General features: G+C 38.6%; 2 protein-coding genes across 2 annotated transcripts; both read right to left on the bottom strand.

Annotated features, from left to right (window-relative positions):
- Nucleotides 1-2923: 2923 nt before the first annotated feature.
- On the bottom strand, nt 2924-4190 carry rgs16 (regulator of G protein signaling 16). The gene is made up of 5 exons (XM_076088692.1): nt 4147-4190; nt 3819-3902; nt 3645-3706; nt 3306-3472; nt 2924-3139 (listed from the first exon to the last, which is right to left on the bottom strand). Exons 1-5 carry the CDS (start codon nt 4188-4190, stop codon nt 2924-2926), a joined length of 573 nt encoding a protein of 190 aa, XP_075944807.1.
- Nucleotides 4191-16475: 12285 nt separating this feature from the next.
- Nucleotides 16476-23960, bottom strand: LOC142947045 (regulator of G-protein signaling 8-like). Its single transcript, XM_076088693.1, has 4 exons — nt 23860-23960; nt 22867-22928; nt 17260-17426; nt 16476-16670 (listed from the first exon to the last, which is right to left on the bottom strand). Exons 1-4 carry the CDS (start codon nt 23958-23960, stop codon nt 16476-16478), a joined length of 525 nt encoding a protein of 174 aa, XP_075944808.1.
- Between the last annotated feature and the right edge of the window lie 1718 nt (nt 23961-25678).

Raw genomic sequence — 25678 nt, 5'->3', positions numbered from 1 at the left:
ACAACTCATTCTAAGTCAACGGAAACAACGATTCTTTGTTTCAAGTGTTTATACACTAATGAAAACATAGTTATGAATAGTATATTAAAGCTAATATATTCCCCTAAATGCTACACAATGTACCTTTTCAAATAACTATTATTCTGGCTCTGTTTAAGACAAAACGTTTCTGTAGTATCTAATTCAGACTCCTCATCACGGGTTATGGCCTTGCTTATGGGCGTGTGTTGAATTTTATTCCTGTCTTTTTGTCTCTCTCGTTTGTTTTATCTCAACCCTGTTTGTTCACCACTGGTGTGAAAAGACTAAATTATTTAATACTGCATTCATTTACAAATTTCCAGTATTTGGCAAATTTTGTGATTACAACTCAAACCACTAGATGTCAGTGTCACTTCATTAGTATATCTCACACTACTGCTGTTGGAAGTACAGCACATGAGCAGTGCAAGACCACCCACAAGACATGCAGAGACACATTTTATCGGGACACATGTAATCTCTTTCTGACTTAATACCCAAAATGATGATTTTATGGCATGAAATTAACATGATTGTTCGGGGAAATCTTGTACCTTAAAAATGACTTCTTTTAGTAACCATGAAAAAAAAAATTTGAAGCCTGTGTTACAAAACAAACACGTATAATGTGCATTTGTTTGAACTTTTTCTGTCCAATGTTGGAACTGAAAGACACAAACAATATTGTCTTCTGGAGCGTCCTACCCTGTGGAGTAGAGGTCAGCTGAGTGTTAGCTTGGAGCACTGCGAGTGCTATTTATGGGCATGAATGGAACTAAAAATGGTACAATCATGTTATTATCCTTTGCACTCAATTTGGCTTTAACAGCATGTGGATACAGCTGTGACTTAAAAAAAAAATCTAGTTTCAGCAACTTAAACCTTTCAAATCATAGAGGTTGCAAGATTTAACATTAAGTTGGCCATTTTCACAAAACCAGTTATCTGAAAATGAAAACAAATGTGAATTTTATAGCTGCATTAATTCCTTGTGGCCATTAGGGGGCAGATCAACTCAAACAAGCTGAAAGATACACAGCCACCACTTATCACTTTCTTCTCTAGAGGCTATAGCTAACATGTACCTACTTTCACATCCATTATACAGGGAGCTAAATTAATATTCATTTGGATTCACATTTCTGTCTGAAAGTTCAATATTCACTCTACTTTAAGCTCTGGTTTGGTCTTCACCATCAAAGAAAAATATTAGACTGAAAATATATTTTCACGCAACTGTGAATATGCTGAGTGCACTACAAGCTCATAACCAACATTTCAAGTGCATTTAGTTATTCTCTCCCAAGCAAGTGCCTTAGATGATTGTGAAAATTTGCCATTTATTTAAAACGTGATGTAAAAACAATGTATTTACCTCCAAATATGTATGCCAAAACGTATAGAGTAAACCCAGTTGTACAGATGGTCATTGATATGATAAGATCTAGATACAATGTAAAATGGTTAGTATGGAGAGGGAGGCAGCATTGTGAGACGTTCATATGCATCAGGCCTCTGGACCAGCTGTTGTTCACCCGACACTGGCTCCACTCTACACTGATGACATCTGAATACACAAAGTGGACATTCAGCCACATTTTGTACTCTGCCTGCTGCTGAAATGCAATAATAATGGCCATAGTTAACATTTTAATGAGAACCTATGAGATAACAGCATTATCACTGTCATTATTAGCTAACCAGAGGGGGCTTTATAGGGGTCTTGTATGATGCTTTATGCGTTTCCTACATGCTTGGTTTGCAGACAGCTGAGGTAGCAGCTTTGCTCTTATTTTTATCTGGAGTTGATGGCTTGTGCAAACAGTTGCACGTAATAATAAAGTTTTATTGCTCTTCCTATTACGTTAATGCTGTCACATAATCTCTCTCTCTGCTTCCTGTTTGCTACAGAGCTCTTTCTCATTCACATGATATGGGACAAAAGCTCCGGGCAGACGGATGTTGTCATTGTCTGAGTTCTTTATGAGACGGAGCAGACCGGTTTCCAAGGTGAATAACAGTTCTACACAACATCAGCTGCAGAAGGCCTCATGATTCAGAGCAAATATATCGTTAGGTCATGTGAATGATTTAACAAGCAGGCTGAGATGGAGTTTGCACGTCGTCGTGCATATAATACACCTGACCGTGATATGTTTACATTTGATGTTTCATCTATGTCACTGGGTTGAGTATGTGAGATACTTAAAATACTGCTGGTGTCAGAAATGTCACAGTTAACGTGTTTTCATAAGTGCTACTGTGTCATATGTAAGTTTGTCCTGCTCAGCAACTCATTGTAAATTCCAAAAATAATAAATATTTAAACCATGTATTTCTTTCAATAAGGACAACACAATTTAGTATTTTTTTTCTTCTTCAAATAATTTACTTTATTTGCTGGTACGTAAAAAAAGACAACAGCGATATAAATATTATAATATAAATTAAATTGCACATTTTTTTCATGTTTAGTAAAAAAGAACAAATATTTTGCAGGCAAATAAATACAAATAAATAAGTAAGTACCTTACATGCCTGTTAATACACAGTGTAAGACTTTGACAGAGAGACATCACAACCACAAACGTTTGCCTATTGGCAAAGAAAAAAGTGCTTTTCTCCTTCCCTCCTGATTGATTGTCACTCAGACTGTTACACTTTCACATGATGTCCAAACATCTGTGTTCACTCAACAATCCACTTAAGGCATCAACCTCCACTGTCCTTTTCTCTTCAATCCTCGGCGTCTACAGAACACGCGCCATCCACGGCTGATCTCGTGGCGATCTGTGCGTCTGCACCCGCAGAGTCCAGCTTCATGGTGCAGCAGATAACGTCATGCATCTCTTGCCTTCTCAAACCTTGAGGCAAACCACTAACAATCCTCTATGGAGAGAGTTCACACCTTCTTTTCCAGCAGGGGCTTCTTGGCGCCCTTGGCGTTTGGTTTGGCTTGGCACACTAGATCCCTGTAGGTCGGAGAGCGGAGGAAGCGAGGGTAGCAGTCTTTGGCCATGAGCATGTAGATCTTGTGCTGGGCCGGGTCGAAGCAAGAAAGTGAAGACACCAGCATGTTGGCTCTGGTGATGTCACGAGTTTCGTGGTCGATGTTAATCTGGTGAAAATAGGACAAGGAGAAAGAACCAGATTAGTTTTTTTTCCTCATCTAGTAGGTGTTAGCGGCTGTACCAATGCCTAACTGGAAAGTGTGTTTTGGGGCCTCATCGTCTAACTTTAAGGATTCAGATTCTAATCCTCTGTTGAGGTTGGTGTTTCCTTACCTCCCGTGGCGCGTCGTTGCCGATGAATTCATCATAGATCTTCTGGGCTTTGGCTGGTAATTTGGTAGTCGACTTGGTTTTCCTGTAATCTTCACAGGCAAAGTAAAACAAAATGTTCTCCTCGCTGAACTCAGACACCAGGAAGGCAGTGAAGGCACACAGTCCATCTGAGGAGAGAGAGACAATTTGTTAAATTGAATTACTTACTGCACATAATGGTCCCCGCAGGGGCTGCTTGCGTCTGTATGCGTCACTACAGTATGCGATTACCGGTATTTGCGCGTGCTGTTTAGTGAGCAAATGTGTCAAAAAATGCTAAAAATCTAGATATTTACTTACATTTGCTGGACAGGAGTTTTTCAAAGGACTCTTTCCACCTAAGGCATTCCTCCAGGTTTGGCCTGAAAACAGATGAAGCAAGATTAGATTTCACCCAGAATTTCAACCAAGCACACAGTGACAAATGTAAAGTGAAGTTGTATTAACATATAGCACAGTTTGTGTGATGCTTACTTATTTTGCCCTATTTTGCAGCAGGATAGATTCCAAGTGGATTTTTGCAGAATGCTTCCCAGCATTGCTTTCAGCTCCTTGGCCCTGTGAGGAAAATAAAACAGGTTAGATACATTTTTCCCAAGATCAATATTACATACTGGCAAGCCATTACTGTGCAGTAAAATTCACCACACGAGAATCCACACTCTAAAAATAACAAACTGAAACGGAGTCTTTTAGCGTCTCAAATGCTCTCACACAGATGCACAAAGACAGAGCTGTCCTCCATATCCTGTAATGAAAATCCCCAAACATCAGCCAAGTAAGTGCATGAAACTCCATGTACCTTTCCAAGCAGCCGGTAGGCAGCGATGCCAGTCCTTTGCACATACTGTAGCAAGAGGTTGGAGCCGGTAAGGGTGGTTTCTCGAGCAGGTGGCAGTTAAATATCCGTTTGGTAAAGCTCAGTAGGGAGCGAGATTGTCTGTGTCTGGAAAAAGCCAGAGCAGAGGCTTTATAGTCCCACCTCCCCTGCTTCCGACATGTCATCAGCCCTCTCAGCCAATCACAGAGAGGTTGAGAGAGAGAGAGAGGGTGGCGAAATGATAAAAGTCGCTGATGTTTTTCTTGCATGTCCCTGAAAACACGCCACAGTAAATCTTTTGGTGTTTTCATTTTACCCTTCTCCTTAAAAACAACTTATTTACACACATGACAATTCCAGTGATGTGAAAATATTGTAGCCAGCTTTTAGATAATTGTGTACCTTTCAAAAAGGTACACAATTATCTGAGAAAACTCAGAATATTCTTGAACTTGGCACAAGTAAGCTTCTAACAGTTTTTTCCTCAGACATTGAATTTATGACCACACACACACACACACACACACACACACACACACACACACACACACACACACACACACACACACACACACACACACACACACACACACACACACACACACACACACACACACACACACACACACACACACACACACACACACACTAAAATTTGACCTTTGCATTTAACCCATCCTAAGCATTTTGGGGCAGAGGTCTGTTGTATTTTAGCTTCAAACTTTATCATCAACTACAACTTGTTTCAAAACAGAGCTTGTATAAATTAAGGTTTCAATAGATCAGTGTGTATTACCTTACAAGCCAATACACTAATAACATCTAGTGATTACTACGATCACACCCAGCCTCTTTATGGACCTTATAACAGGTGTTCATTCCAGGGACAGATGGGAAGGATATGTGGTATTTACTCTCTTTAATTGTATTACTGGAAAGCCAACTGCTCGACAAAAGCTGAAGCGGGAACGTTTCCCATATGGCGAGTTGCAGGTTGCTTATCTAAGGTTTGCTCGTCATATAATTTAGACTTGATTGGCAGAAGAAAATCTAAGGCAATACGAGACTGAAGAATTGTTATGATTCTTACTGCTGTACAGTGGCCTCTAGCTGGCATATTTCCAAAATAGAGAACATAGCCTGTTAAATCAATATAAATAAATCATAATGTCTGTTTTTGTGAATTTGTTGTTTTATTCAAAGCTACAACAAGTTCTTGAGCAACCAGAGCAAATACAGAAATTAACCACAAATGACAGTGGAAACATTGTATTTTCACCCGTTATGCAAATATAACCATGGGCATTTCAAGGACTTGAGACCCAACAGGGCCATGTGATAGATGAAATGAACTCCTAATAAATACATAAATATATTGATATGTATAAAAAGGTTTGTTGTCAGATAGTTTTTTTATGAATTGTGATATCAATGTGTCAGTAAGAGCAGTCAGTATATGTTTTCCTCTGTAGATGGAGAAAGTAAAATGCCCAGAAAATGTGTTGGCATATACTGACACAGGGAATAATAATTACTCTTTTAATTAAAATAACAAAAGCTCAGACTAACACATTCTCTTTTACATCTAGCATTGATATTTAAGTCGACCACTTTGTTCACGAGGACAGGAATGCTAATTCAGAGGATTGAAGTATTCCAGACAAAATAAACATCTACATGCTTAACATGAACTGGTAGAGATCAAGCTTAAATGTGTATTACAAACAGTAGCTTCCTTTTTAAAATGGGTAGAATCATTTCCTTAAACATGTGGTCATTAGTCGTTAGCACTGTTACTCAAACAGGTGGAAATTGTGTTTTTGTTGGCGACTATTTTCAGCAGCAGAATGATACAGTTGACACTTGTGCGCTAGTGAGTGTGTATGTTAATTTGCGACAATGTCCGTGTTCATCTTAAAAATGGAAATCCGTCATCTAGTTTGACAGTGTGGCTCATCGATGTGTTTTATGGACAGCAATGCAGAACACAGAGGAATGAGATATCCCAGGCTTTGGATTCATAAGGAATACTTGTTCTTAGTAGGATCCACTCACTGTGGAATTTGTCAATAATAAGAAAACTATATAATCCAAACATTTTAATGTGTTTTCCTGACAAGCGACCTTTTTTGGTGAATGATGATTGTGTCATTTCAGATGCAATAGCTCAAAGGGCACCTCCTGTGATACAGAAGCATTCAACAAGATCTTTGGTTGTACGATGAGAAGGCCGCACTGATTAGGATGAGTCAGCTAATGTAGACTGGATGTGAAGAACAATAGATGACCTAACCTGTCCAGATTCATTGTGCTGGGGAGGATTTAATTGCACCATTTTCATTGCCTGGGAAGAACAAAGGTTTGCATGAGAAGCCTGGGGGATCCCGGCCGCCCACTTACCTACTCGTACACTCATACTGTGATGTCAGCACACGTCTGCGTCTCTGACAGTCCTATTGACACGGCAAACCGGAAACTAGACAATTATAGAGCGAAGAGAAAAAGTCTATCATATTGTTGAGTGAAAGGGCTTTTCTGGAAGTTGGAGATTCACTGTCCTTGAAGCTCGCGGATGAAACAGACACACACACACGTACACACCAACCCCACATCACTATGTGCGCAAACAAGATTTCTATTTGACTGATATAACACTAAAAGTGTCTCAGAAATAAAAAAGTTGAACAAAGTACCAGCTCTGCAAGCCGTCCCTGTGTTTTAGCATTCAACCCTTTGTGACAAATATAATAAATAACAGACAGATGTGACACATGAATTAAAGCTTTGAGAGAGGGCTTTAACATCTTATTTCTCAGAAAAACCCTTTCGGTGAAATCCCTATCTTAGATCTAATCAACAGAGAGTTTCATTGTCTGATTAGCAGTTTCCTAGTTATGCCGTTTGTTGCCCTTCGGCTGTCATGCCTCCCTTTATACTTATGACCACCATGTGGGATAGTACCCCCTGAAAATGTTATGATTCAATAATCTATTGGTTAAATGGTCATCGCTAACACACTGTCTGGTGAACTGTGATGCTTTGAGTATTGAAATCGTTTTGGGGGTTTCTTACAATGCCCTGGAGCGTCTTTGCCTAGATTTCTGCCCTAAAAAGAGTCTGAATTTAACCAAGCTATCTCAAATTTGCCCAAATTTAACTCAGTTTTAACCATTGACCTTTATAAGAAGTGGACGTAGTCACCGTGATGTCCCACATTGGTTTGCGGACAGCCTTAAGTCTGTGTTTTGTGCAACCAGAAGTGACACGACAGGCAGGAGATAAGTAAGATAAGATAAGATAATCCTTTATTAGTCCCTCAGTGGGGAAATTTACAGGATCACAGCAGCAAAGTGGATAGTGCACACAAGGTACACGGTAAAAAACAAGAGCAGCAAGTATTATAAATAAGTAATAAACAGTAAAGAATATCAACTAAGTAAAAAAAAAAACACTGAACTCAATTTATCTTTAATGTGTCACGTTATAATATTGAATCGCACCAATGAAATGCATCACCAGACAATCCTGATAAACCAGAAGTGACATTTACCTGTTTGAGTGAGTTCCAAACGGAAGGTCACATCTCACTCCTAGCTTGCTTCATCACCTCTGGGACTGATTCAAGGCTGAGGCCAATTTAGGACACTTACGTCTCAGGGCCCTACTTTACCTCAACCCACAATTCTATTCATATCATTTGCATTCAGACTAAGCCTTTTTACCTCAGGCTACCTGATATTGGAAGTCCTTTTTCCATCTTTGTTCATCTCGAGCCTGGCGAGGACCTTTCAGTTTAATGTGGCATCAGCTGTGATGGAGGGAAAGCTCATCTTCAGCTCAGTGTGCTCCTTTCAATGTTCACCTCCATCTGCAAAGATGAAAAAGCAGGATGGGGATCATCCTCTCTTTGGGGGATGCTGTTATCCCAATGCATTGTTGCCAAAGAGAAAATCACAAATAAATCAGAAGAGGTCCCTGATACCTCACTGTCACACCCACAGAGTATGCCGAAACAAAAAGACCACCAACAAGCAACAACATTAAGATTTTGAATCTTAAATGACACCCTGATGTATTGAGTGCAAAAACTGCTTTTCCTGCTCAAAACTAGTTTGCATGCATCTCCTTGGAGTTAAAGTCAGTTTTGCTGAATTCTTGAGTTGAAGTTTTTCTTTTGTCACTAGCAGCTTACAGTGCTAGCTACAAACAGAGATTTTTGTGATTAGCAATTTGACACAGACTGAGCACAATACAGATAGCACACATGTGGATTATAATGCAATAGTGGTTGATGGTTTTTCACAGTGAAATTGAGTCATTTTAGTAAACTTACTCGTTGGTGCTACCATTGAAGCCCACAGGTAGTGAATGTTTAAGTACTATGTACATTCCATTGGTACATACAGTCAGTTGCGAATTGATTAGGAAAGCTTTGCTAAAACGATTGCCATACCATCTGCATTAATGAGACTAAATATTGAAAGACATCCCGATGCAAATAAAGTCAAAACTACGACAAACTAGAGCCTCCAAAATGACCATTAAAGCCTAACATGGCTATTGTTAGTACTCACAGCTTTAAACCTAGCAGCTTGTGGGAGACTGAGGTAACGCACAATGAGTGCACGCAGGTAGGCTTATAGCAGCCCTGCAACAGCCACCAAATTGTTCCTTTTCCTTTGTCAGAGCATTTGATTGATTTATTGCTGTTGGGATATAAAGCGAATTTCAACAAATATAACAAAAAAAAGTTTCTAAAATACATTATCAACCCTAGCTTTGTGTTTGATCAATATCTTTGGTGAACATTTTGCTACTTGTGTTTCTAATAAAGATTAATACACAGCTAAAAAAAACTATTATGCTCTGGAGGACAATTTAGCTCTCCACATGTTCCATCAAGGACCAGCTGTTAAATTTCCTTTGCAATGCCGATCACAAATCACTTCCACAATACAGAATGTACACATTAGGCTGCAGAACAAACACATGGAGCAGCTGTTGTGATGACACACTGGAAGTTAAATGAACAAGTTGTTTTATGTGTGAACTTCCAGTGCGCTGCCAGACTGCTGATGCACGTGTACACCACGTTCATGTGCGCTGAATGAAACTAAGTGGAGACAATGGGGGAGAGCTTCTCCGCAGACTTAGTGTGACTTCATGCATGAGGAAGTGCTGAAAGCACCGCAGAAGCAATCTTATTTGAGTAATTGCCCTGCATGTGTTTGTGTTGGAGAAAAGAAGGTGAATTATGGGAAAACCCAACATCCTAGCCTCGTGTCAATGCCACAGGAAGTGTCTGTAATGTTTCCTGGCATTACATCGGCTTCTTTGTTTGTTTGTTTTTTTCTGAAGGTCCCTCAAAGCGGTGACTCAGTGATGAGTGGAGGGGGACAGCTGGAAGCCCATTTTAAACCAATAATTTAATGGAAACATTGAAACAAGTGCATTGCTGGGAAATTCTGGCCTACGGATCTGCACAATATTAGAAATGTTTCAAATGTAGATCCAAACAAATAATACGAATGATTTAACATATTTAGGTCATGATGCTTGTGGATTGTTTATTCATTTATCACATCAATAGCCTATGTAAATCTGGAATTACACAATTATAACATTTTAAACTTATCAATCTTTTCATCTAATTCTTACCAAGAAGGGTTTCTAAAATGAAAAAACATTAATTTAAAAATATAAAACAAATAGGCCATGCAGTTCCACAAATGACAGATCACATGTTTTTATTGCTGCCATTCCTGGGAATGTGATAATACATATCATAATACAGCAACACCTTCAAATGAGGCCAAATCCTTCTTTGGCTGGGTTGTAAATGGAGCTCACATTGCACATGTGTTTTCAAAGCATATATTTGCACCATGATGTTAAACTGTCTTCACAGTAATGTATTTTCATAATGATAATGTAACTGTATACAGCCTTGGTCTTGTTTGATTAAAATGCACATAAATGATAAATGTTTGCTAAATTCTCAAGATGTAGTCTGGCTATGTGAGAGGAGGAGGCGTAATGATCTGGACTAGCAATTAACATTTTCAAATATTAGATAATTTTTGAACCCCCAAACATAACCGTATTCACTATTTAAACAAAAAGTGCTGAGATAGTTTATCCCAGGCCTCTACAAATTTGTGAAATGGTCCAGTTTGATCTCTGTAGGAGTGCATCTGGCAGTGTCCATGGAGGACCCTCAGGTTGCTCATCTGTCTGTTCGTCCTCCGGGGAGAAGAGGGGCATGCATGCCTGCCGCAGGCCCGACCAGATGCTCACTGTGGCCGTTAAACAATAACCACTGGAGTGCGTCTCCCCCTCAGCAACACTATGATCCGCAACTACTCCCAGGAGCCTGTTTAGATAGGTCAGCCGAGCTTACAATATGCAAACTGTCCTGAGATTCAAAGTGATAATCTAATGAAAAATGTTTTCCATTTCTATGCTGTTTTTGCACTATTTAATACCCAAATCTCTTTATGTTCCAACATTGTGTATAGAGCTGTATTCTTCTTTTCTGTTGATGTTCTGTTTGAGTTTGCACTCCATTCTTTGTCTGTTAAGGTTATGCAAGAAGTGTGGTCACACCACCTACTTTTGCTACTTCTCAAGAATTGAAATGGAACTGAATGGAAGTAGTGCAGTGTGCAGTTCTACCTCAGGTAGTAGAGAAGAAGTTGGCTGTAGGCTTAATGTACAGTACCAGGTGGGAGATGTGATTCTGTAGAGAGATGTTTGACATAACTGTGCTTTGAACTAAATGCTAACATTAGCATGGTAATATTTGGTACTTAGCACTTATTTGGCCACAAACCAAAGTGTCGACAAATTTAAATTTTGAGCTGCACACTAGATGAGAAGTCAGGAGATCAGCGAGTGATTCGGATTCACCGTCTGAGAACCATGTATGTCTTTAGCAGTTTTTGTTTCATTAAGACATTTTTGGAAGATATTTCACAAGTGTCATTTTGACCATGATGAGGAACTTGAATATCTTTACAAAATGTCATGGCAGTCCATCTAATAGTTGTAAAGTTATTTTAATCCAAACCAAAAATGCTGTTGCAGGTCAGAGGATGAGCAAAGTCATCAGGCTTCATCTTCATTGGACCGAAACTGGACTAATTCCATATGTACCAAGATATTCTCAATACCATCCATGCACGGGGCCAGCAGATGTCTGTTGATCGGAATGGACAAAAAAAACACCCTTACTGTAAATCATTTATCAATGTGTTGATATCATCTCCGAACACTGAATCTGCAAGAATGGGAGGCACTTGCTGAGATTTTCAGAAAATCAAACAAAAAGGTAATATTTATAGACATTTCAGTCTCTCTTTATGGATTATTCAAGTTTGATTGGCATCATAAAGATTGTCTGTTGAGGTGGATTGATCATCACCTGTGGTAATCCATTTTCATACAAATCCCTATATAACATCAAAGTGGGCTTTCATATGTGCGTTGATGGAAAAAAAAAAGAACATTCTCCATTGCCAAACAAACACATGGCTTTAAGGATGATCAAGTGTACCTTGTTTCCTCTCAACAATATGCCACCTTCTAATCTGTCTTTGAACTGCCTTCTTGGATATCACCACCCCATCTAGTTAACAGTATGACATGATGGTATTCATCATTTCCTGTGTACATATTTACTAGTATTTGGTGGAAACATGCCAACAACCCTGTTCACCAGGAGCATTTAACCTTTTGTTTTTAGAAAAGCTATTGGGAAAACGCATAAAACTTGGTACTTTTTAAATGAGAATTAAATTAATTAAAAAATGCTCATATCATTAAGTCATTTATTTATTAATAGGTGCCAAAGTCAATCCAGAGCAAGCACACGTGCCAGAACACGTGCCCCGTCTTTGAATGTGTTTTGGTTATGTCAGAGGCACAACTGACATTTTTAATTTAACATTTTGTTTCTTCCAAAACTGCGCTACAAATATTTTTAAGGAGAAAACCAAGCCAAGCTGCATTGGAAATTACTTGACTTAATTTGTTCTGAACGTCTCTGCTGTCACGTGTGCACTTCATTTTACCCTGAAAGCTCATCGCAGTGTGTGTGTGTGTGTATATTAGAGTGTAACGAGAGAGGAGCAGGGTTAGCTGAAACAGATTTCACAATCATGAATAAAGTATAACAGTGATGTTCTCTCCCACAAAACCACCTCCAGCTGTTAAATGACTGACTTGTAGGTGGTCCTGTACCAGTAGCGCTTGCCCTGGAGAAATCACTGATAATGATTAACTTGACGCTGAATGGCTTTGTGTTTTTCTGCTGTACCCCATAGGTGGGGTTGCCAAACGTTGGACCCAGACAACAACAGGACTGATATTTGACTCTTGTCAACATTACATACACACACTATGAATGTACCTGCTGCCTTGGAGATCATAACAAACAATCATTGATGTCAATACCTTGGAGCAGCAGGTACTGTTATTCCCAGAGACTGTTGTTTTTGACTAAAACAAGTGGTGATACACAAGTGGACAATCCAGTCTTATGGGAATTTGGTTTATTAGGGACCTGATGGTACATTGTACAGATATTTGTGGAGACATAATGTTAAAAAGGTGATTGTATGTATATGCTGCTCTTCATGTGTATTTTATTATACCCAGATGACAATAAAACATGTTTAACAGCCTGAAATGATTCGGAATTGTACCGCAACTAAGAAAGTGTTTTTCCCTTGCCTTGTATTTTGAGTTGACACAGTTCTAAATTTTGCAATTTGAATGCTAGATTACCTAAACACTTACATTCTACCTAAACAATGGCTGTTGAATGATAAACAGCAGTCTGTTATTGTTTTACCCTGCAGGCACTAAAACACACCCTGGAATCTGAACAACGGAAAGTTTTTATTTTTTAATTTCACATTGTATTTTTGCTAGCAAAATGCCAACTACATTACAGGTGTTCTTCCACTTAATTTGCACAAACTTTATTCCAAACAGTCTACAATGAAAGGTTCTTCATCATATGGCAAGCTAATTGCACAAAGCCAGAAAAACGCACCAAAAACACAATTGAGTGACGTTAAGCTACTCTGCAAATTCCAGATCTGTTTGAGTGATTTCTATAGCAACTTTGGATACACTGAAATGTAAATGCTTGAAATTATTTGGCATTTTGGGGCCAAAAGAATTCAACAACGAGCTGATGGCTCAAGAGGCGAATTTGACGATGAGAGGGCTGAGACTACAGTAAATGTGCTGTTAAACCAAACAATGAACACGACTAAGATGCTCCACAGAGCTGCAGAATAGGTTGACAAGGCATGTATCACATGAAGGCATTTATTAACTCAGTGTTGAAAATATATTGACTAATTGAGCATTATATTTACATCTTCTGCATCTGACATGTGAGAGTGGTACAGCCTGTGATAAAATGAAAAAATAAAACATTGTTGTCACATGGACAGTCAACTTTGTTCTGTTTTTCCCTGCACTGCTTCTGTTGTTTGTCTCAGAGCCTAACAGGATGAGTAATCAACTGGCCTGCACATCCTCCCTGTGATCCATAGTCATGGCAGCGCTGCACCATGTGTTTTCTATTGATTAAGAGACCGTAGAGATACTGTAGAGCTGTAGAAAGGGATTGAGTTGTACTGATGTCATTGCCTGCATCGTGTTCAAGACGAAAATAAGGCCCGATTATTTTACAGCATCTGGGTTTGAAGTCTACTGGCTCAGATATGTTTGCGTTGTGCCCGAGCATGGTGCTGCTGTCCCACATTTCCCCACTCTTCGTTCCCCGAGTGAGACACACACATATACCCAACAACAGCAAAAGTTAATGGACGTACAATGTCACAGTGGGCGACTCCATGCCCCAGATACTAGTAGAGAACACTGGTTTTGTGCCATGAATGTTTGATCATTGTTCCGTTTCTCATCTTCCCTTTGTGTGACTCATTCCTAAATTAGCTGCAACATCTGACCTAAGATGTGACGAAATTTAAAGTTTAAATGTTGAGCAAAGTCCATTAACAATAGAAATGAACTGACTTTGTCCCTCATCAGCCAGTCATCGTATTACTTTCCATTTTTTCCATCTTATTATTCCAATAGAATGGTAAATAGAAACCAGACCTTACAATCCAAATTCTCCGATCCAAAAATGAAAGCGATGAACCACTCCCCAGGTTGAGTTCTCTTTCTTCTCTGGCCCCATTGCAGTTATAAAATGGCATTGGAATTGAGGTCAATCCGTCTGTCTGGTCAGTGGATGAATGTATTTTCATATCTCTAATACCCTTTTGGTATTATGAGAATAAGGCCAAGCAGCGCACAAAATATAGATGCAGATTCATTTTTTAATCGCAAAATATAGTGGGAAGGTTACATTCATGTGGAACACAGTAACATACCATATAGGGTGGTATGTTCTTCAGCCAGTTCGGTTGCATTTCCAACAGTTTGGCCTTTATGGTGCACATGCAATAAAGAAAAATATTTGTCTTCCCTGAAATCTTTTCAAATCTTATTTTAAAAAGGAGTGCAAATGCTGAGGGAGCACATTTCAAACACATTTCTTTGCAAACATTTTCATTACATACTGTACAAGTTGAAGGATATCTAAATAGTTATTCTGAGTATTGCATCATGCTGAAAATTATTTAGGAAATTTGCACAACACGTTTTTCAACTCGGAACCGATTATTTGGGGGTCTGGGCTGTCACTTTCAATTCACCACTAGCAGGAGGCCAATGTTTGATATTTAGTCTAATGAAGCACTGCATGCCCGTTATGCGGTAAATTGTAGCAAATTAATTATGTGATAAATTGCAATTTTCACTTTATTAAGGTACTGTAATTAATTACCTGTCAGTACTTCCAAACTTTAGGCAAATATTGAGTCATTTTAAATCCAATGTTGATTGTAAGAGATTACATTTACAATTGTTTTTTTAGTTAAAATGGCCTAAATCAAATAAAAAAAGATATGAATGATAATAAATCACTACATAATCCTGGTCGCCAATGAATGATGTTCCAATAGGATGCACTGTATATACACAACATACAGAAACACATTTCTGCTTGCTGAATAGTAGTGAATTGAAAACAAAAAGTAACCCAAACCCTTCATTATACTTATACACATAGAATACCTCCAAGAGTTTACAATACACAGGATTATGTAGTTATATCGATATCTAAGTGCAATCTAAATTTGGCACAGTTTGAGATATTAAGTGTTCACTCACTTCATTGTTCAATGTAAACACATAAACTACCCTATAGATCTAGTCACCTGTGTACAACGGTGTCTATTTCCTAAAGAACTGAAGATAAGTAGAGGTAGTGCTGGGCGATAAAACATTAATGATATGTATCTCTTTATTTTTTACACGCATTAACTGTGTAAACTGTGTAACTGTGTAAACTGTGTAACTGTGTAAACCCCAACAAGTCAATCAATCAATGGAGCTAGCCAATTGCATTTAGGAAATTGTGTTTTATCATTCATTTTATTTCTGACCAAAAATACAAGACCTCCTTGGTAATAACTGCATTAGTCATGCCCCAGCAGAGATCACGTCTAACATCAGTTAAATCCATTACCGAAATGGTTCATAATCAGAGGATTAGAAACAATAAAGTGCTCCAAAATAAAGCTTTGGCATTTACATGTCAGTTTAAAAATGTCCTGCTGAAGTTATGTTTTGATATTGATCTTTGATTTTCTGTACAGTAGAAATGAGATATGCATTTCAACTGAAACCAACCCTCAACTCTCAGCTGCATCTCAAGTTTTTCATTTTCAAATCATATTTTTAGCAGCTGTAATTTTCAATAAATATTTAGAATTACAGCTAAACAATATCAAGAGTTGGTTGTGACAATTCAATCGTTGCTTGCTCTGTTTAATAGTTGTAGTCTGTTTAATGTCAAATGCTTTTTGTTCTACCAGCATACATTTGAATGTCATGGTTTGTGTCTGATAAATATCGTTATCGCATGATAAGGTAATTTTTTTTATTGTGATTATATCTTTAAAACATATTGCCCAGCACTAACTGGAGGTAAAACAATTAACTTATCCTCGTCAAATCTCTTCTGTACTGAAGAGTGCAGTCCACCAAGACACTTCGTTTCTAGAGGGATTGCATGCATGGAGCTGGTGTAGACAAAGGAAACAGTCAAGCATATCGCCCCATCCTTGCAGATTCACAGTATTCAGAGATGATGTCAAAGGGTTAACTAGTGATTTACAGTGTAGGTCCAGTTTGATGTCATCTGTGGTCTTCATCGGATTCGGTCAAACAGACCTCCGCTGACTTTGAGCATTTGCCCTGTTTACTATACCCTGGTACATCTTGGACCTGAGGAATCGTGGGTAAGAGTCTTTCTCCATGAGGCTGTAGACTTTAGCTTGGACTTCGTTGAGGCTGGTTGGGGACGGATCCCCCAGGCTCTGCTTGGTCTTTTCCCTGGTGGGGTAGTCAATGTTTACCTGACAGGATAATGAGAGCAAACACATTTCTTTTTAAAAAGTGAAGGTCCCTCACAGTAAGTCATAGTCCCAAATGCCATTAACTGTTCCGCAAACTCTACACCACCTGACCTTTACCAAGTAGTTGTATCTACCTGACAAAACCTTAACCAAGGCAGTTTCAGATCAGAAAACACTCATTTGGGGAGGTAATGACAAATTACCTATTGTGTGGTTTAGTTAAGGGGAGTCGTTGCTGTAATCCAGTCAGTAATCTAAAACAGGAAATGAAGCTAACGACCAAACTGCGGTGGGGCTATCCATCACGTTAGCCAATAAATGTACAAATGTTGCACAATTCATGATCAACGTTCTAACAATCAACGAATTAACCAAGAGACTGACTTTCATGAAAAAGGTGAAACGTTTAGATTAGTAGAGCAAAAGTACATTTACAGTTTGTGTGACATAACAGCAGTGTTTATGTGAAATGTAATCTTAAACCTTGGTCTCAATCTGATATCACAACCACTATAGTATATTGATCTAAAAAATGTTTGTAAAAGAAAAACACATTAAACAGCAGTCACACACACACACACACACACACCTCTCTGGGCGCCTGGATATCAATGAACTCGTGAAAGATCTTGTTTGCTTTGGACACAAGCTTGGTTGAGCTTTTGATTTTTTTGTACTCCTCGCAAGCCATCCAAAACTCGATATTCTCGTCACTGAACTCTGACTTGAGAAATGTCCGGAAGGCAGCCAGGCCATCTGGAAAAGGAGAAATGAATGAGACGGTAAGGGGAGGAGGTAAAAACAACAAAGGCACTTCACAAACATGATTGATATTGCAGCATAGCACCTATTTCTGTACAGCAGGATACTGGATGTTTTTTTTGTTCTTCTTCATCATAGAGTAGCTTGATCATGTCATAATACCCTTCACCCTAGGTTGATATTTTTCCAGTATGTACACACCCGTGTTCCCAGAAGCGGAAAACGTCTCTCATGACTAGAACACAAACAAAATACTCCCACGAAGAGATCGCTTTTTTTTGCTGTCTCCAACAGTCAAGATAAGTGATCAATTAATGTGCTCCCCACTGATGATAACACAGAGGAAGGGCATGTTTTTCTATCGGCTCATGTCACACAGACTTATTATTTCCACCCTTCTCCTTTCTGCTGTTTACCCAATAAAGCTAGGCAGAGCAGAGGGGATGGTCCATCTGTGCATATTCAAAAATATGACTTACATAGAAACACACACACACACACACACACATTCTCATGAGTGTGTACACAACAACATGCAGGTTTACATGGACACGGGCATACACACACACACACACACACACACACAGTGCTGCTGTATGTCCCCAAGTAACTGTGGTATCACAAGCAACAGGGAGTTTGCAAGCTTTTACAGTGTTCCCTCTTGTCTACTTGGACTTATTGGAAAGTGGATGAAAGGTTTTTCTCCCAAGTGACACACTTTGTGAAAAGCTTTCAGAGACCAAAGACCTCTGCTGAGAATACAAAATATGGGTAGGATCATCATAGATTACAGTTGGCATATTTCCTTTATGTCAATTTCAGTAGTTTGTGATAAAGTGGTCAAATATTTAAAAGCATGCTATGTTTATAAATGTGGATTGAAACCCACAATTTGTAATTTTTGCACCAAAAATGTATTGATGAAATCAAACATCTTAACACATTTATTTGTTGAAAAATCTATATAGAATATTTCACCACTATTTACCTTATTTTAAGCTCAATGGCCGACCCTAAAGAAGATTAAGTGGTTAAAGATAATGGTTGGACGGACGGATGGATAAGCTAATTTAACAGTTAATTAATCAACTTAAATTCACTAAACAGCTACGTAAAGCTAAGGGGAGCTGCAAAGATGCAGGTGATAATTCCGTCTAGGTTCATCACTCAACCCGATGTCATGGGAAGGCAAATAAATAGCACAACATTTCCGCCGCCATTGATACACATCTTTGGCTTTTTCTGTGTCCTTAAACAACACGTTGTTACCGTGAAACGGTCATGGAAATATTTAGGCACCAAAACTACAGTGATGGCTGCAGTTAGGTTGAGGCAACAAGATCACTTAGTTGGGTTAAGAAACACATCATGGTTGGACCTAAAGTAAGTACATAAACACATCACTAACGCACCTTTAAAAAAATGAATAACACTTAGAACAAGTGACGAGGTTTACCGGTGTTCCAGAGTGCAGCATATTCACACAAATTAGTTTACCTTGCAGTCAGACTACATGGTGTACAAATAACAATGCTCAAAAGCAAGAAACAATGCGTTGTTATTACACGCTAAATGAAATAGTTTTGTCATTCATACACCAATTGGTGAGACCGGGCTGCATTGCTACAATCAACTCGTTTCACATTGGCACATAGATTCGCATTGTCATTCGATACGTTTTTTGTGTAAAATATTGATCATATCCGCTTTAAAGTCAAGTGTGTGAGTGCATTGACTTCCTCTTAATACATTTGCAAAGCCCGATCGTGCATTATTCACAACTTTGTTTTTATGGTAGCAGTCTGCTTGACTGCTTCCGATGGTGCATTGCTATATTTGTTGACGCATTCATTGCACCAACTTTTAATGAGCAGAATACTATGAGACCAAAAGCAGGATGTTTATGGTGCCGGGGAAAAACTCAGGCACCAAAAAAAAACAAAAAACCTCTAAAGTAGATTATGTGACACTAGAGTAGACCCACAAGCAGACACAAGACCAAGGTTGTGTCCGTTTTTAGGTACCTTTCATTTGGAAAGGAGAGGGGCTGAGGGTTTGTTGCTTGGTACATTGAGGGATTAGACTGAGGCAGTTTGGATATATCTTCATAGAGCAAGGAAGACTGAGAGACAGAACAGGGTATTCTGAAGGCAGGCAGACTGAAACCAGAGTGCAGGTGAAGACTGAGTTGAGGCAAACCATGAACGTAAGCAGAGAATCTAGCTGAGAAAGTCTTAAATCAGAGCAGCAAGGGAACTTAGTGGACCGACAAGAGGCTGTCCAGAGACTCAAGCTTAAATACACCAGAGCAATTAGGAGCAGCTGGGAGTAATGTGGACAATGCACAGCAGCTGGGGCTGAGACAATCAGTTGAGACTCAAGCTGCACACTGGGACGAGAATGCAGTCAGGTGTAATCGGTAAACACTATCCCTCCTTTTGAATTAAATTTAGGCCGAGGTGAATGCAATAACCTATCAAGGGAACATTCAGTACTGTGGTCTTATTGCTTTGACAATACTTAATGTGATGTATGTGCGTTCGGTTACTTGTTGTATTTCACCTCTCTAATGTGTGTGGCCAATTGAAAAAGGAAAGGTGTGGCACGCTTTCTCCGCCTGGGGGGGGGGGGCAGCTCTATTCTTGGCTCTGTAACAAACAAAGGTGTTGTGTCAGAACCTTGATCTGGACAAAACAGATAATTGTCATGTGAGTGCAGGGTGTTTACAGCTTTCTTTCAGTCCAGGGTGGCTGTCTCTAATCCCTTTGTCAGCAGTGTTTGATATGATCACTATAATCACTTTGATGACAGACCTGTGTGAAAAGTGGTTCATCCTAGTTTTGCAAGCTCAGACTAAGGCAGTTTCTTTTCTGCTTAAGGACTGAAAATTGTTAAAAATCTAAAAAGACACTGCAGGCATCACAAATACAAGTTTTAGTTTCGGCAGTCAGAAGTGATTACAGATGGGTTGTGAAAACAATACAATACACCCAAGAATTTTTTTTTATTAAAGAGACATCCATCAAAAGCAAAACTAATGAGGATATAACATTGGGCTCTGGGAAAGTATTAGCCAAAATAATTATATCAATTAACTAAGAAAATAATAGGCTGATCGACCGATAATGAAAATAAGTTAGTTGCATCCCTAGCTTAACATGTTTCTTCTTCATGAAACATTTGCTAATAGTCGGATTAAATAATCGGCCAATTTTGTTCTTCTCACTGTGCGAATGTTAGTGAACCAGAATAATTTTCGATCAATTGAGGTTTATCATGGAGAAAGCGCTGAAGTTGCTGTAAAAAAGAAGCATGGCCCTTTAATAATCTAAATGGATATATATATATATATATATATATATATTATACAAAATAACTTTCCACTGGAGAGATGATTATATAACAAAAAACAGACTAGGGCTGCGAGGCGGTGAATGTTGTATCACCTGAGATATGGACTGTGGCTCAGGTCAAATAATAAAATAAAATGGTTTGATACAAAGTTTAAGCGAAAAGAAGAATAACAGATCAGAAAAAGAAGAAGGAATCCAGGTGGAAGAGGAGGACAAGGGCCATCCAATCTGGTAACCCCAGGTGAGAGACTTGCTGCAATAATTGGACAAACATCCAGAGTGGAATATGTCCGAGAAATGAGAGTGAAAGTGAGGACAACGGACTTTCCTCCAGAGGTAATTTATTTCATAAGTGTATTAGGGTTGTACCGAATAGTTTGAAGCTTCATTCTTGACATTCCGATCCTCAATCAACATTTGATGCTGCGCAGCTGCTTTTTTTTGCATGTTTATTCATCGTGTAAATTCTTTATTTCTGCACAGTGTCAGATAATGATCAGACTACATTAATATTAGGAGTATTATGCTTTTTGTAGAATTAGATTTCAGTGGTGGCTGCGTTGTTTGCGACTAATGTGATCCAAACATTTGCTATTGTTCAAGAGCATTGTAATGTTTATTTGTGGAAAAAAAGATAGATGTGATCATTTCTAAATTTCGTAAACATATTTTATCTACATCTGTAACAAAACATTCAGCTACAACCCATAATTGTTGGCGTTTAACCTTTCAAAAATAGCATTTCCACTACGGTCAAAGAGCTCTCCTGCTCCTGTAGTAACTGGCCGGTCTGGCAGCAATCTAACAGCACCATAAATTACATTTATACAACTACAATAACATCAAATCACATTTACTGTCTTTTAAATGTCAACAGACATTCAAAGCTTCATTCGAAATGATCTATAAAAGCTAAATATGAAAATAATTGGGCGTCAATTACATAGTTACATAGGGCAAACAGAGGAGGGGAAATAACAGGATTTCGGTTATTAGTGCATTTTACAACTTTTATGATCTAATAATTTATATCGGGGAATATTCGTGTGCTCTGGGAAGTTGATTTACCTAAAAACAAAATCGTCCGCTGAGTTACAGATCTCTCTTTCCCAATGTAAGTCTATGGGGAAAAGTCTTTTGGGCCCCGTGGCTTCACGTGATGGAACCGGGAATTGTAACTCCATCGTTTGGCCACTATGTAAACTTTGCTCTTCCTGTGGGGTTGTCAAAAACGTTACACGGTTCCTTTTCAACCTTAGACACTGATTTCTCTACAAGTTCTCAAAATAAACTGGGATAGACTACAACCGACTTGGATCAACTTTGTCTAATCATAAGTCAGTACGGTAATTACAGCTCTAAACAATACATCAATGTACATATTGTTTGTTGTCTTTATCTTTTATTATAGTGGCTTTTTCAGTGCAAATAGCGTTCTGTATCTGTTATTGTTTTCCTTATTTCTTGTGGCACCTATTGAGCCCTGGTTTCTGTCACTGTTATTGCAAAATAAACATTTGTTTTACAGTTTACTCCAATCATCTAACAACATAAAACAAGTTTATGCCTAAGATGATTTGTTTTTACTTGTTCTCCAGAAAAGTACTATCAGAGTTTTTAATATCAATCATACAAAAATCAAAGCAGGAGGAAAGCTTCTTATTGTCTCCCTGCTTCCGAATGAATATTTTCTAATCTTCTAATCCAAGTTTAAATTTCTTTCCTTTCCGGGGATCAGTAAAAGGCAAGGATGTTGATATGCAAAGGTCGGTTTTCATATCACTCAAAGAGCAGCAAGAGTGCGTGCTGGAGTGCTTCTGGAGATTGAAAAGAAATCTCAAAAAGTGCACATGCTCTGAATCCACTTGTGTTTTCCCTTCATCTGTCTGACTCATTCTGCGGGAAGGAGTCCTCACAACACAGACATGAGAGCCTTACATAAGAAAGGCTTGGAGGGGGGGAAATGGACTTGTGCTGTGCAAAAAATAGACAGTTTCTATTTCGTAAACAGAAAAGCATTACTGCTACATTAAAGTGGCTTTCATTTTCTTCATCGTGAAAAATAGAACATGTCTACTTACATTTGTGAGACAGGAGATGATCAAACGATTCCGACCACCGAACAACTTCATCCGTTGATACTCTGACGGTGAAAAAGGCAAAAGGACACTGCCTGAGTAAGAAGCTGACCAACCACTGTGCTTTCATGCATTTTGAACACAAGATGGTACTGTATGTATTATTGAAGGGCAGCAGAGTTTGATGTATGAAATATTCTCTACTCACAGGCCATCATGTAATTGAAATATCTGGTTCAATTTAGAGAATGATGAATGGAGGAAGGAGATGAGATAGAAGAACAATAGCTTCACATGTTAATGCTCTTTATGAAGTGATGGAACGCAGTCTCTTGGAGATTAGAGGGATGCATTAAGATTATTGCACCGCTCCATCTTTGGAACGTTAGGCTAAACATGAAGAACATTCTCGTCAACTTAAAATCTCAATGTGACGTCTCTTAATAATGCCAGATTTCTCTATACAGTTTATGAAATTATTTTGTGTCCGAGAACATTGTCGGTTTACTTGGATTACTTGGATTGACAAATTAGGGGAAACACATTTCCTTGGAGGTAATTTAATTGACCACCCACATCCTATGCATATTATTACTTTGTAATATTTGTAAATCAAGGCATTATTAAATGCCACTGAGAGAAATGTTTCCCTATTGGCATTAGAGGGTAACATTTTTTTTTTTTTAATTGTATCACTCTAATCTTTAGTATAATGAACAACAAAAGGTTGAATTGCTCATTTATGTTGCTGGCTATCTTGGCTAACAGGACAGTACATTACATTGAACATCCCACTAAAATAACAAAATCTGAAAGAAGACTTTCTTTGTCCTTCAAGAGTTTTAAAATGTTGAATGTAATTTCATAACGCGTCCAAATTTTGAAGGCCAAGTGTGAGGTCTAGAGAGTTATTTAACACAACAGAAGCTTTGAATTTCATTTGTTACAAGATTGTAGTCGCACAGAAGTAGGCGCAGGATTTGTTGGCAGACTCACTTCAGACACCTGGCAGTGGTTTCGTGGGCAGGAGGCAGGAACTCAGAGAAGTCACTGTAGGAGTCAGATTTGTTGGACAGGCAGCCTAGTCTGGTCTTCATGGTGCTGATGCTGCTGAAGAAAACACACAATACTTAAGCAAAGGAAAGGCAGGTTTATTTGTATAGCACATTTTAACAACAAGGCAATTCAAAGTGCTTCACATAAAACCATTAAAAGCATCAAAACACAAGGCGAAAGAAAAGGAGATTTAAAAATTGATTGAAACCTTAACAGTCATTAAAACACGAAAAAGCTAATAAATAGAATTGCTGCAGTGCAGTTCAAGAAATAAAATGCAGAAATGCAGGAAATTGATTAATATCCTTGAATCTGGTTCAATTAAAGGCAGCAGCAAATAAAAAAGTCTTCAATCTTGATCTTCTAGGGAAGAATTCACAATAGGATTGTGCTCAAAGCACCCGCAAAGCGTAAAACGCACCCATAACTGCGCTGCTAAGCAAATAGCATCACATTTTTATGTTTTTAAATTAAGAAATATGTCTACATTTAGCGCAAATCTGCCCATTTCCATGGCCTCAATCCAAAAACAGTGCAATTCACAAAGATCAGCGCTACAGTTACAGTTAAATTATTAAGGACTTCAAAAAGTTGGTGGCATAGACTTTATATAAGTGGAAGTGGAGGTCATCACCATGGCGTCACCCAGTGGTTTGTGGACTACAGTTTTGTATGTGTGGAAGGACCAAAACAAAGTGGAAATATGATATTAAGACTCAGTGCTTGTAGTCAACAAATCACATAAAACTGTAAAATGCACCATCACCATCAAGAACACGCCATATTTGAACTGTTGCCAGGGTGGCTAATCATATGTTTATGCTTCATGTAGTTGGGCTGCGCCTTTAGATATTCAGCCTATGCATAAGTTCTAAAATGTTGAGACCTGGTGAATCAACTGATATAAGATGCAGAGAGATAAGGCCAACTGACAGGACTGGACTGGAGGTAGACAACAGGTGCAACTCCATATATGCAAGAAGCGGAATCATTATGCCTCAATCGGCAGGGAGCTTCAAACATCCCTGATATCCAAATTCCCAAACTGGTAAGGTTTCTTATTTAAGTGTAGTTTGCAGAGTTAAAGAAAACCTCCTACGCAACAATTCATGACTGCAACTGAGTTCTAGGGGCAGCACTGTCTCTGATAGTCTCACCAACATATCCAGTTTGCATGAAAATATGTTCTGCAGCTCTGTGCTTGCCGTATTTTTCTTTTACAGACGACGTAGACTTCACCTATCAAAGTTATCGTTGCGATAGAAGACTGCCCACCAACCTCTAGAATTATTATTAATAATAATGATGATTAGAGTAAATTATTCATTTTTTTGGCTTTGGAAAATAGATGATGACATTTTTAATAATAGTCACTAAGATGGCCCTTAATTGTGATCATTCTTTTTTTTCAATTCACTACACTCAACAAGAATTGAATGCACTGAAATTAACCATATCCCCCCCATCACAATCTGTCCCATTTTATTAGTACACTGCTGCTGCCATGTACTATCCGTCAATGTTCTCCCTCCGGGACACATTGGTCTCTCCAGATGGGGCACGGTTGTAAAGATGCTCCATCAAAGGCAAAACATTTGTGAAAAAGTAGGTTTATTTCACAGGAAAGATTAATGATAACCATCTAAAGGACATGACATTCAGGCAAAATCATCCAAGCTAGAATGTAAAGGGCCATGACACGAGGAAAGACAACGATATAACAAATGAATGAATGAATGAATGAATTCTGCTTCACCCC

This window comes from Anarhichas minor, unplaced genomic scaffold (genome assembly GCF_050575085.1).
Source record: "Anarhichas minor isolate MPS153535 unplaced genomic scaffold, ASM5057508v1 ptg000010l, whole genome shotgun sequence".
NCBI classification, from domain to species: Eukaryota; Metazoa; Chordata; class Actinopteri; order Perciformes; family Anarhichadidae; genus Anarhichas; species Anarhichas minor.
This window is presented reverse-complemented; position numbering and strand designations above follow the sequence as displayed.

Bases quoted from the DNA above. Each gene is read 5' to 3' on its own strand.
- rgs16 (XM_076088692.1), bottom strand. From the start codon at position 4,190: ATGTGCAAAGGACTGGCATCGCTGCCTACCGGCTGCTTGGAAAG. The intron at 3,903-4,146 runs GTACATGGAGTT...TTTTCCTCACAG, and splicing joins CCTACCGGCTGCTTGGAAAG to GGCCAAGGAGCTGAAAGCAA. The intron at 3,140-3,305 runs GTAAGGAAACAC...TATTTTCACCAG, and splicing joins GCAACGACGCGCCACGGGAG to ATTAACATCGACCACGAAAC.
- LOC142947045 (XM_076088693.1), bottom strand. From the start codon at position 23,960: ATGAAGACCAGACTAGGCTGCCTGTCCAACAAATCTGACTCCTACAGT. The intron at 17,427-22,866 runs GTAAGTAGACAT...CTCCTTTTCCAG, and splicing joins TCATCTCCTGTCTCACAAAT to ATGGCCTGGCTGCCTTCCGG. The intron at 16,671-17,259 runs GTGTGTGTGTGT...TTATCCTGTCAG, and splicing joins ATATCCAGGCGCCCAGAGAG to GTAAACATTGACTACCCCAC.